Source organism: Semicossyphus pulcher, unplaced genomic scaffold (assembly GCF_022749685.1).
Source record: "Semicossyphus pulcher isolate SPU_LCO1_2020_fin unplaced genomic scaffold, fSemPul1.0.p SCAF_17, whole genome shotgun sequence".
Taxonomy (NCBI): Eukaryota; Metazoa; Chordata; class Actinopteri; order Labriformes; family Labridae; genus Semicossyphus; species Semicossyphus pulcher.
The window spans coordinates 9,197,401-9,210,495 of NW_027211681.1; the positions used below are offsets into that span (position 1 = coordinate 9,197,401).

General features: G+C 44.4%; 1 protein-coding gene across 1 annotated transcript in view; it reads left to right on the forward strand.

The window, feature by feature from the left end:
- adgrl3.1 (adhesion G protein-coupled receptor L3.1) overlaps positions 1-13,095 on the forward strand; it is a 127,728-nt gene that overhangs the window by 107,117 nt on the left and 7,516 nt on the right. The window contains exons 16-21 of the mRNA XM_069666737.1: positions 207-427; positions 2,924-2,990; positions 4,086-4,177; positions 9,614-9,782; positions 11,191-11,319; positions 11,869-11,962. Of these exons, the coding sequence (XP_069522838.1) occupies positions 207-427; positions 2,924-2,990; positions 4,086-4,177; positions 9,614-9,782; positions 11,191-11,319; positions 11,869-11,962 (772 nt within the window). The remainder of the gene's footprint in view (positions 1-206; positions 428-2,923; positions 2,991-4,085; positions 4,178-9,613; positions 9,783-11,190; positions 11,320-11,868; positions 11,963-13,095) is intronic.

Genomic DNA, 13,095 nt, shown 5'->3' on the forward strand with positions numbered 1-13,095 from the left:
CCATTCTTTAAATCCTTATTTGTGTATGATAAACTGTGTTTTATTTTACTCTGACTCATACCCTTATCATTTGCACTGTTTGTATCCTTTTCCCCCTTTCTGACTCATCAGTGCAAATGTCCACAGGATTAAATGCTTCCTGATTATTACTGTGTGTAGTGCTACTGTAGTTTTAAATCCTCTCCATCTTTTCCTCTCCTCACCAGATTGCCTGTGCCGTCTTCGCCGCCTTGCTCCATTTCTTCTTCTTGGCAGCCTTCACCTGGATGTTCCTGGAAGGCGTGCAGCTCTACATCATGCTGGTAGAGGTGTTTGAGAGCGAACACTCCAGGACTAAGTATTTCTACCTGGCAGGATATGGAGTGCCGGCTGTCATAGTGGCCGTCTCCGCTGCAGTGGACTACAGGAGCTACGGCACCGACCGAGTGTAAGGATAGAGGGGTGGCGAGGAGAGAGCGTAGCGTGAAGGAAGGATGGATGATGAGGGTGAGGGAGGAAGAGGGAGAGAGGCTCGAGTGCCTGCTGTCATTTTGGCTGCGTCTGCCACAGTGGACTCTACAAGCTGTGGCACTTCTGAAGCATCAATACAGAGAGGTTGAGAGGGGAGAGAGGCAGCGAAGAAGGGAGAAGTAGGGGGACAAGCAGGGGAGGACACACCACTGAGTGCCTGCATGAGCACAGCAGCGACAATGTGTGAATATGGCAGGATTTAACTGGCGGGATGGAAAGAAGGGGGGTGCGCGGAGGAGCAGATTGAGTAGGAAAAGGAGTGCTTTAAGTGTGTGAAGGGAGGGATGGAGGAGCCAGTCCATACTGGCCTCCCTGGAGGGAGAGGAAAATAGTGAGTGGGATGAGGGTCTACATTAAGAGCACATGGTAACGTATTCATGCAAGCTTGACGCATCCAACCTGAGACACAGCCGAGAAAAGGCAGCAGGCGTCATAAGTGGACATAATAGCAGTGTGAATTGTCCACTTTCGTCATTTCTGTGCTCTGAAAAGAGGCCAATTTATTCATACAGCATATAATGTGCATATAATGCATATTGTGCACCCCCACATATGTCCGTGACCTCTCCTCCACTTTATGACTCTATGAATGACGACTTAAACAATACAGACTACTGTGTCTTTTATCGGAAACGTCTCCTCCTCCGATTGCTTATAAATGAGCGGCTCCGTATAGAAAGTGAAATATGTCAGGACACTATAGGACTGTTAAATGATTCACATGCTCAAATGCTCGTTTTATCTGCCGCTCTTGGGGCCTTTTGTAGTTCAGACCTTCCACTAACTACGCATCAGCTTATGGAGGTTTCACGACAGGGAAAAGGGTTGAAGTTAGCGACGTTTACCCGTCAGCCCACACCAGTCCTTATGCTACTTAGATCAATATTTCATTGTGGGATGATCATTAAAACATGAGAGACTGAATGCCAAGCTCTGGATGAATAATCAGAATGCATGCCATTAGCTCACAGTCTAGGAGACTCGTCCTGAGACAATAGCTTTTGTTTGACAGTGAGAAGTTATATTTTTAGCAGTAATAAAGAGTTAAGTGAAGGTGTGACAAATTCATGTAATTAGAAATCGTATTCCTTTACTTTAAAAAATAATCAGTGTTTCTGCTTTTAATGGCCTCACGGGTTTGAAAAGAAGTTCACTAAAAGAAGAATTTAATAGCAAAGTACATCTCATTAAAAGCTGAAACTTATACGACTCATTTATCAGTCCGGCCGTGAAAATGGCACCACTTATCATGTTTGACACGACCCATCGAGACAAAAACCTCTGGAAATATCATCTGCCATCCCTGCTGTGTCACCTTGTCACATAACGCACCTCCAGTCTCCCCCATACTAGCCAGTGGCACTGAGTCTCATTCACCTCCTATAATGAAGGTGGCTATGACTTAGCACAGGAGCCCTAATGGAGGATACAGTGACACAGGCAGGGACCCATAATGGAGGGCTCTCTAATGTGGTGGAAATTGAAAGATTAATAATTCAAAAGCAGCTGGTCATGAATCAGTCGGCCATTTTTGCTCCAGTGGTTTTTCTCCGGCACCTTTTTTTTTCCCTACAACCCGTCGGGTCTGACCTCAGTGGATGGCACTCTGGGACGTTCTTCCTTCCCCTGCTTGCTGCAATTGATGAGTGAAGATGTTTCGGGTGATATAATTTAGCATACAGCAGTATATCTTTTACTACCAATGCTAAGGTTGCGGTCAGAAATGATTGTGTGTGTGTGTGTGTGTGGAGGGTTATGTGTGTTCACGCATGCCTTCTACGGCTGAATGTGTGTCCGTGTCCCTCCGCTCCCCTTTGACCTCCGTGTAGCCGTTCCCAGACTCCATAAATAGCCTGGTATGAGGGGCTGCATCCATAACTCAGTATTCAAATGAACACAGTCATGTCATATTTTCCCGGCACAGGATGTGGCCATGTCATATATCTGAGCCCTAAAGGGGGGAAGTAAAGGTTTATTTATCACAGGTGCTCATCCCTCGCTGTCTTCCCCCTCTGTGTGTGATGTATGTTTGAGGTGTGCGTGTACTCGATTTCCTTCATCCTGCTACACCTTTCTCACTGTTCTTCATCTCTTTCACTTTCTCAATCCCCCCTCCTGTTCCTTTTGTCCTCCCTTTATCCCTCTATGCATTTGATATACTGTACGTCATGTAATGTACTGCCCCCGCCCCCCCTCCCTTGCCTTCTTTGTGTGTGTGTGTAACTATGATGCATGACTTGTGTCTGATGGTAAATCCTCGCTACATCCATCTGAGACCGGAGCATGTTTTTAATCCCTATGCGTCTTTTTCCTCTGCTGTTCTTTCCCCCCCTGTTTGTCATGCATGATGTCTCTCTCTCTCTCTGGCTCTCTCCCTCTCACTCACTCTGTCTCTCTATCTCTGTCTCTCTAGGTGCTGGCTGCGATTGGATACGTACTTTATCTGGAGCTTTATAGGCCCTGCTACGCTCATCATTATGGTGAGATCCGCAAACATGCATCCTCACACACACACACACACGAAATAGCATCACATGTACAGAGAAGACCGGCTGCCACATGTTAGCGCAGGAACGACGGGTTACACTAAGGTGCTCGTTAATCTCTTACAAGGTTTGTCTGAGCTCCTAAGCTGTGGAGAAGGAACTTTGTATGGCAAAGTAATAATTCCCACTCGTGGATTAACTCCAAAGGTGGCACACATTCCCAGAAGCTGGAAATCTCTGGAAGGTCACAGAGCACAAACTGCAGATTATGATAAGAACTGAACAAAGCTCTGTTGCTCTGAGGCTCTTATTTGATGATCCAGACACAGTACTTTCTCCTGGCCTTGTTACCTTAAACTAATTACACATTAGAAAGGGAAACACAGTCAATGAACACAGCCGGTGTCAATGACTGATGCTCCATCAGTCGGCGGACCGTTTTGAAGAGCAGGAACAAGCCTACCTTGAACAAGTAAACACAGACAGAAATAGTGCTAGACGACTCGGCAGGCACTCAGACGGAGAAAGGAGGAAAAAATCTAAAAAGCAGTGTTTGGGGAAAAAGAGATGTTCCCAATTAGGTGAATGTCGGCGCACACACCGATGCACTGTACTCATTTAGGAAATGTCAGGCAGGCTATCAGTGATCTAACCGAGGCTGTAAGTGGGAGTGGTGCAGGTGGGACTGCTCTGTTATGACTCTCTGCCCATTGGTAACATATACAGCCTCAGAGACCCAGCACCACCAGCCCAGACAGTCATTATTACACCACCCTGTCTGTGCATTAGCGGGCCAATAGAGAGAGCCAGCATCAGTGAGAATTGGATTTCTTTTGTAACAATGATCCTCAATGAATATAATGACTGCTGTATTTTCCCTCATGCTCAAGCTGCTGTTTTTTTGAGCACATAAAGAGATGCTGATTGTGGGCTGATACTGTGTCCCCCCCCCAAGCCAATTACTGCTGGAAGAGAAAATGAAATGATGTGCAGTGCGTATGAGTGAATTGTTGTGGTGACATTGTCTTTAATTAGGCTTGTTTGCACAGAATATTAACTTGTAAATGTGTGTGTGCCTATGTGTTCCAGCTGAATGTTATCTTCCTGGGTATCGCTCTTTATAAGATGTTCCATCACACAGCCATCCTCAAACCAGACTCTGGATGTCTGGACAACATCAAGTAAGTACATGCGTGCGTGCAGTCCAGCCGTCACACCGCGCGCCTGGTTTTTAAAGGAGGGTGTGACTCTACATGCTTGTGCACTTGGATTAAGTTAGAGGAATGATTCAGCCTTTGGGGAAATACATTTATTAGCTTCTTGCAGAAGATTGATAGCACTCTCATGTCTGTTCGGTCAATATTGCAGATGAAGCCAGAAGCCTGTCAGTTTAGCTTAGCATTAAGGCTGGAACATGGGCTGTGTATAAGAGGTGGACATAGCCTCTGCTTTCAAGTGCCGTAAACCTGCGTTCTCTCTTGTGACCCGAGGGTGGTTGCAAAAAGAAATGTGATTGTATGAAACCAGATAGAAAAATGAGCGTACTTCTCATTTGATTTATAAATGCAGTAAACATTTTCCGACTTACTTTATGATCTCCATAGCTTAAAGTCCTCTTCACTGCACTATGATATCCAATTTGTAAATTATGCCCCCATTACCGTAAAAATCGACAACAGAGTACGGTATGCTTTATGGCTTGTTAGCCTGTGATTGGAGTTTCTTCCATGGCGACCTGGACCTGGAAGGAATCATGACTGCGTATCAACTCTGTCAGCCAAATATGGTCACATCTGGTTCCGAAAAACACCAAGATAGCAATGACAAAAACTCGAGGCTTGAAAAGTCTTTATACAGTCTGTGAACTGAAAACAAGGGGAAACCGAGGAGCTACCCCGACTGGCTGAAGGTATCAATATTCTTCTACCAGCACCTCTAAAGCCAGGGATGGACTGGGACAATAAACCAGCCCTGGATTTTTTAACCCAGACCGGCCCACAACCTGTCGCTATTGATGGCACCAGGGGCGTAGGTTTCAACGTGAACATTGGTGGGTCACATATTAGGAGAGGGGTCTGGATGGCTTCCCCAGAAAAGTGCCAAATACTCAAAGTGATAATCTGGAAGATTTTCATTGAAATAAAGTCTGTTAAGTCTGTCGCTGAACGAGGTTACATAATGGAGATTGAGCCTACGGGCCCCGTACGGTCCGGTCTCTGCAAGTGTTGCGAGTAAACAGTAATCTATTATGGCCTAACAAACAAAGAAAAGATCGATGACTACAGATTCAACTTCAAAAATAAGAGAAAATCCAAAGAAACAGAAACAAATTTGACGCTCAGATGAAGGCAAACAGTCTAAAAAGGAAAGCGACCGTCAGCAAGGAAAATCATGAGTCACAACCGGAGCCAACTGTGGATGTCTCACATGCAACACTGTCTGGATATTATCACCGTTTATCGCCATAGGTGCTACCAAAGAGAACAAAACTGACATCTTCAAGATTACAACTATAATTTCCTGTATTTTGGTGATTTTTTTTGCACCAATTTGCATCAGTTTACGGTGAAAATGTCTTCATATATGTAAAGGAAAAATATAATGTCATATAATGCTGTAAGGCTCTCTGGCGTTCTGTATTGCTTTCATATATTTATTCTCCTGAGGATCAACAGTCCTTATTTAATGTTATCCTGTGAAACCTTTTTAAATATGTATCTGGCACCTATGCAGCATAATGATAAATAAAACGTTTAATTAATTCTTTGTTTAAATTCATAAACCCCTGGACTTTAAAGGTTTGTGTGTTTCAGCGCTATTTCTGCTCATGTTTAAAACATTCAGCACACTCAAAGCATATCTGTGTTAACTGTGTTATTAAAGCTGACTGAAAACAGGAAGACAACACATTTTCTAAAGCTGTCAAATAAAATGCAGTGGAGTGAAAAGTAACTTTTCTGTGAGGTGTACGTTAGAGGATAAGAATAAAGTAGCTTAAAAATGGAAATGCTCGTGTAAACCTCAGAATTATACTGAAGTAACGTCACTATAGTAAATGCACTTAGTTACTTTCCACAATTATCTATGCTGGTAGCAAGCTTTAGTTAGCAAACACTTCTAAAAGTTAACTGTCAATATGATCTATTAGCTCATTGGCTGCCATCACAATTCACAACTTACTGAGTTTTGAGCCTTTTTTAAGAGAAAATCTCCAAATATTGAACTGTCTCCTCCTTTTCTCCTCTCCCTCCTCCATGGTTGTCCTCAGCGCACAGCTGGTGTGTCAAGTGGCATTCTAGCAGCCCTTCAAAATAAAAGCCCTCCGCTATTTTTATGTTTTTATTGGGGGAGTGGGGGTGCTGGTTCAGAATTAAAGTGGGCCCACTGAGAAGCACCTTAAACGTGGGCCGATGTAAATCCCTCAAATTTGGCCGAGACTGGCCTGAAGTGGGCCGACTAAAAATGTCCTTTACTACTTAACCCTAACCCTAATCTCTATTTACAGATAGATCTGTAGGCTGGGACAAGGATTTTAGGGATGGCAAATGTTCTGGATTCTGTTTGTACTACACTAATAGTCCGAGTTATATTGACCAATCAGCAGGCTGCAGCGTATGCAGGAAAGAGAGTCCGTGAGGAGAGCAAAAGCAGGCGGAATGTAATGCGCCGTAATGACATCCTGGCTCCCATCAGCTTCACCTGACAATGATTTAGCTTCTTATTAATCTCTAAACAGACATCTGCATGCTAACAGCTAACACCCGTTCTAGATGATAAAGTCAACTTGTAATGAATTCCCTTGACGCTGTGTCACGAAAGCCGTTCAGCATTCAGATTTCCAGACTTCCTCGAATGCATCAGAAATGATTGATCCGACCTCCGTTCAACAAACGAGCCTTTTAAAAGTTTTCTTCTCCTCTTGAGGACAAAAGCTTTGACCCGTTAATTAAAGTAAATCACAAGTTTCGTTTCCTGTAAACAATGAAGCATGCGGAAAAGGAAGTCTTGACTGGAAGTCGTTTATCGCTGACCACATGGCTCAATGCATGTTCACCGTTGCTCCCAGAGGCTATATCGTCATCAGACTGTAGCCGATGGGATCCGAGATTGCCCTGACCCTGAATGTGCCATTGGTCCCGATGGTCAGGCCATCATTGTCTAAAGCTGTCTATGTGTAATTAAAACCTTATATCTTGTTTGTTCCATTCTTACAAAGTACAGTGTACACGTGTAAAAACAACAGCTTGCCGTTTGTGCCGGACTTTATCTAAGCCAGAAGAGGCTGGTTACACCAATCAAACAAACAAGACTTATCATGTTAATTGTGAGCTTTTGAATTTGTGATCTCTAAACACACCTCGGCTTGCTGTTTCCAGTCTTCATGCGAAGCTGAGCTGACGAGCTGCTGACTTCACATCTAGCTTTTACAGACATGAGGGTTGTATCGATCTTCTCATCCAACTCTGCAAGAAATGTCTAAACTATGTCTATCAGCCTTTTTTAATATGTTCGCATGTCACATGACGCACATTTCACCTTTGTCTTTGTCATTAAATTATTATTCCTAGTCGTACGATTATTACTCATATCACCTTTAGAGAATGTCACTGAATTATGACATAATTTCCACTGAGCATTGAAGCTCCGTCTGCTAAGCTAACTAATCACGGTTGTGTTATTTGTCGTTCCAGTGCAGCTCAAGACAAAAGGCTCAGAATGATTCAAACAATATGCCACGGCTCAGAGCTCGACGCCTTACTGAGGCGCAGCTCAGAATTTATAATGTAAAGCACCGAATGGCTTACTCATTTGATTTATCATTTAAACATAACCGCCGATGTATCTTTCATGACGGCAGTTTTGACGAGGACCTCAAGTGGAAAGAGTTTAAGAAATAAAGAGGAATCCAGCTGATCTTTGCTTTAGAGCAGCTCATGGAAATGTGATCAAAAAGCCAGCTGAAGGATGAGAATTAAAGAATGATTTAGAGTATGATGCTTTTGGATCTTTTTTTTTCCTTTTAAATGGCTTTCCTTCATTTCTCTGAGCACACTGAAGGCTGAATAGATTTTAATCTATTTCACTTCATTAGTCGTGTCTTATGGTGGTTCATTTACTTGTTAATCATCATCATGCCCTTTTCGTCTTATTTTTTCCTTCCTTTTGTTTTCTTTGTCTCTTTTAACTCCAAGCCATCACAAATTGTCTTTGTTGTGGATTGGCTCTGGTAAGGCCACTCTCCAATCACGATGCCTTTCGTCTTCCTGGAGACATTCTGATTGGTTTGCTTGTCGTCTTGATTTCTCCGTAGACGCTGCGTAGACTCCGTGCATACCCCCTGAATTCACCATTAACCCTCCTTGTTAAAAGTTGAATTACTTGTTGACGTGTGATTTGTGAGCTCCTGTGACCTATAGACTTTATGTGCTATTGAAATATTCTAATGGTGTGATGTGAATGAGGGCAAACAGAGCTGAGAGAAAAGCCATGACTCAAGGGAGCACTGAAGGAAGAGGTGAAAAGAAGGGATGGAAAGGAGAGGGATGAGTGTACCCTTTTATTGAAGAGGGTCGTCAGACGAGCTTTATTGGAGGTTCTGTCTCGCCTGAATGGTGCCACAGAGGGCAACATCGAATCAATCACCTCAGTCTCACTCACTTACTCTCCTCCTCTTTCTCTCTTCCTTCCTCCTGACTCTCCTAATATCCCCCCCTCCGTCTTCTTCATCTCTACATCGCCCCTCTCTCTCTCTCTCTCTTCCCCTACCTTCTTTTTTTTTGTCTCCATTCCCTCGTATGAGAGGTGATCACTGCCCGGTCAGCCTATCAAATTAGCAGGCATCTTCGCGGCCGTGGTAGACCTGAATCTGTGACCTTTTGTGGGAAATGTCATTTATAATGGCTGTAATGTCCCTCTACTTACTGCCCAGTGGAGGCACTCACATGACCGAACACACGCACACACACACACTCAGGGGACAATTTACAATGCATACGCATGCCTCGACACCATCAAATTCCTTCGACATTTGGCCTTTATGACTCACTCCTGCATAGGATTTATCTGCAAAGGAGGTTTGAAGCCTTGAAAACTTTTACTTAACTTAATTCCACAAAGTTGTTAAAGTCACAATTGCACTTCAGTGCCCACTTTCGCCTGTGAAACATCCTTTACCCTCTTCCATGCACTTGTGTACGAGCACACGCTAGAGTGACCGATCGAGTTTGGATGCAACTCAGAGAAGGTCTTGCACGCTTCACTTTCTCGATACTAGCGGCTGACGTCAGCTAACTTCTAACCTCCCCCTCCTTCTTTTGAGATGGTATCTCTCTCTATTCTCTCCCCTCTTCTTAAGAGAATAATTCTTTTAGGCAAAAACCTCCCACTGTTTTCTCCATCCAACTCCCACAGTGTTGAGACTTGGAATGAACCCTCTCTAACCCCTTTCCTCTTGCCTCGTGGTCCCACATGCAGCTAAGACGGCTAAATAGCTTTTTCTAATACAGGGAAATGTTATCCGACTTACAATATAAACTCCAGTTATAGCTTTTATATATCCATAATGTGTGGCCGAGCAAATGTTCGAGACGAGCAGTGACTTATTTCTCCCTCCGTAGGTCTTGGGTGATCGGTGCCATAGCCCTGCTGTGTCTGCTGGGCCTGACCTGGGCGTTCGGACTGATGTACATCAACGAGAGCACCGTCATCATGGCCTACCTCTTCACCATCTTCAACTCTCTGCAGGGCATGTTCATCTTCATCTTTCACTGCATACTGCAGAAGAAGGTGAGGAAGGTTCAACAAAGACAAAGCTGGACAGAAATAGACAAGACAGTGTGACAGGCGGACAACAAATATAGAGACACACACACACACACACACACACACACACACACACGCGCAGACACATGCGAGCACTGATCAGCAGGGGCGCCAGAAATATCAGCAGAGCTGTCACAGGTTTGATTGGTCAGTCAGTAACCCCCACCGGCTCCTCATTTCTCTCACTTTTTCACTCTCGCTACCTCACCGTCTCTCTCGTTCAGTGTGTTTCGCCTCGTGGCGGCAGGTAACAAACCGAGCTGCCAGTCTTACAGTGTTTCTGTCTCCCGCCGACAGAAAATAATGGCTTTCATTGTAAGGCGGGGTCATCGAGCCTGAAATAGCTTGTTAAAAACTTTGATAATAATAATAATATATATGAAGCAGCATGGTTTACGAATTCACTGTGTTGGCATCAACTTGCTCACACTGACACAGCTCCCCTCGGAAGCGTCTTTTTGAAAGGATGACCTTCTATACCCTTTTTTTTCGGGCTTTGTTTAGCCTAAAGGATTAGAGGCATTTTTGAGTACATATGTATCACTTAGTATATTTGAATCATATGTGGCTTCCAGGAGGAGCCTACACATCCTTGGATATTTTTTACAGAGTCTCCCACACACTGTCAGTGCCTGCGAGTGCAGAAGAGGGGTTGGTTATGGAAAGAAAATTCATCAAATGCTTAATACTCTTGTCTGGCAGCAGTCCCACAGAGAGTTTTTAGTTTTAAGTGTATGACCCGTAAACAAGTGCAGCGCTTTTGTGTGTGTGAGTGCGTGCGTGTTGTACTTAGGTATGTGTGAGGCCATGGGATCAGGTATCCTGAGAGATGTCCTCCGAACAGTGCTGAGGTTTTCTTTGGCTGCAGCCCAACATGGTTTCTCCCAAGATGCATGGAGCAGCTCACCACACAGCTGTTCAAACAGAGCATGTGGCAGAACACGTCTGCCGGTCCAACAAGCTTGTTAAAAAGCAATTACAGTGCTATTTGTTCTAACTTGATTGGGATCTAAATGCAGATGTTCTGTGTGTACAAGTGCATCATATGTCCCCCGAAGGAAAACGTCCGTATCCGATGGATGTGTGGCAGTAATAACATTTGGGGTGGGGTATTTACAGGGGGATTTTATGGAGTTAATCCTTTAATGTCTACATTTTCATGGAGTTAGTGTTTGCAGAAGGAGTTTAAGCAAAAATAGAAGTTACCAGGGACACTATATCAACTTAAGCCCTTCCCGTCTGTTTCTTCCCGGGTGTGTCATCTTAAAAATATGCCTCAGTTTCTGCACATTAAAAGTGAAACATCAACCGTTCCTTCTCTCCTGTCTGTGTGTAACTCTCTCCACCCCTCGTCTCCCCCCCCTCTGCCCAGGTGCGTAAAGAGTACGGCAAATGTCTGCGCACTCACTGCTGCAGCGGCAAGAGCGTGGAGACGTCCATCTCCTCCTCCAGCAAGACCACCACCTCGCGGACCCCGGGCCGCTACTCCACAGGCTCACAGGTGAGCTTACCTGCCTGCACACCTGGACGCTACAGCACAGCAGATTCTCAGGTGAGGCCGGAGGACGCCATGAGGGTTTTGGGTTATCTGACCTCACTTTCAACTACGTTCACCTTCCACTTCTCATGTGGATATTTTTTTATTAAGTAAGAGTGTCATGCATTTGTACGATTTTTCTGCTGAAAGTGAGATAGCCCAAACCCTGACGTACACCTTCAAATATTGATGCTGACACGCAGGTGGATGGAGTATAAACGGCATTGACGGGTGATTATTTTCCCCCACCTGTTTCTCTCCTGCTGGTTGTTGATTTGCTTTTTATTTTACTACCTCTCCTGCACTAATTTTCCCTTCTTTTGCACATCATGCTCCCTTATATTATGTTTCTTACCTGAATTCTTCCCCTCTTTTGTCGTCACGTCTTTTCCTCCCTTTACTTGTCCCCGTACCTTCCTTTTATTTCTCCTCCCCCCCTCCATTTTTGCTTCTCCTCCGTTACTTTATCCCTACCTCCTCCTTCTCTCTCGCTTTCTTTTCCCCCGTGTATAGAGTCGTATCAGGCGGATGTGGAACGACACAGTGAGGAAACAGGAGTCTTCCTTCATCACTGGAGACATCAACAGCTCTGCCACGCTCAACAGAGGTAACCACAGGATACCTACCATTTGCATCGTCATCACTGTCACCATATCTACTTTATTAATAGCGGGGGGCTCAGACAGCGCACGCTGTCATTTAGTAGCGTGGTAGGAGTCCAAACTTTCGAATGTTTTTAAAAGGAGGAAGATTAGCAAAGTAGAGTGTAAATATCACTCACAGCCTTTCTGCTGCTTCAAAGGATGACATTAGAGGGAGAGTTAGGAGCACACTCTTGTCTAAACTGAAACATCAACCGGTTTCTGCTTTTATTACAAATCTACAAAGTGCAAAGCCGACTGTGCTGAAGAGGGCTTCAATACTTCTTTTTCCAAGGATAGTCATCTTTGAAGCATCTACAATAAAGCGTGTGTGCAAGTCTTGAGCGAAAGCCAATGGTCCCTTTAATATAGTACTTTCAGTTATGCAGAGTTGCGTTTGATTATTATTTTATTATTGTCGTAAAATCTAGAAGTTCCTGCTTTTTAAATGTACTAAAGTAGAGCAAAGTTTTGCAGTCAATTTCACCAAAGAGTATCCATTGTGGAGGCAGTTAGCATTTCCACTGTAGTAACCCAGCCTTTAAATGAGGAGAGGGCTAAGTGATCTGTAGTCCACTGTAGTCGGAGCTGCCTATCCGCATCCCTCCGGAGTGAAGCCACTGTAAGAGCAGATTCATGAGTATGGCTGTCTGAGGGCCAGGGTAATGAGGACATAGACACCTAAACGACTGGACATTTTGATACACACACACGCGGCGGAACACACACACGCATACGCCGCCATTTGTTAGTCTCGAAGTCGAGGTGTGGCCCCTCACTTTCTTCAGGCCACTAATAAGCTGTTAGCATGACAGATTGATGCTAAAGCAGACACGGTGTGTGTCAGCGTCTGAATTATCACACACTTAGCGAAGGCAGGGCTTAAGACAGCCGCACCTCCTCCTCCTCCTTCCCTCACGCGTTAAAGTGTGCTGCAGAGAGCTACTTAGCCAGTAGATTTCAAATGACTACACACTGTGGCTTAGTGAATGCGGACGGGGGTGGAATAAATGGAGTATTCTGATAGGAGATTGACTCTTTGAAATAAGAGGAGAGAGAAATGGAGAAGGAATTTGTCCGTTCTAACTCTGGAGTGAAT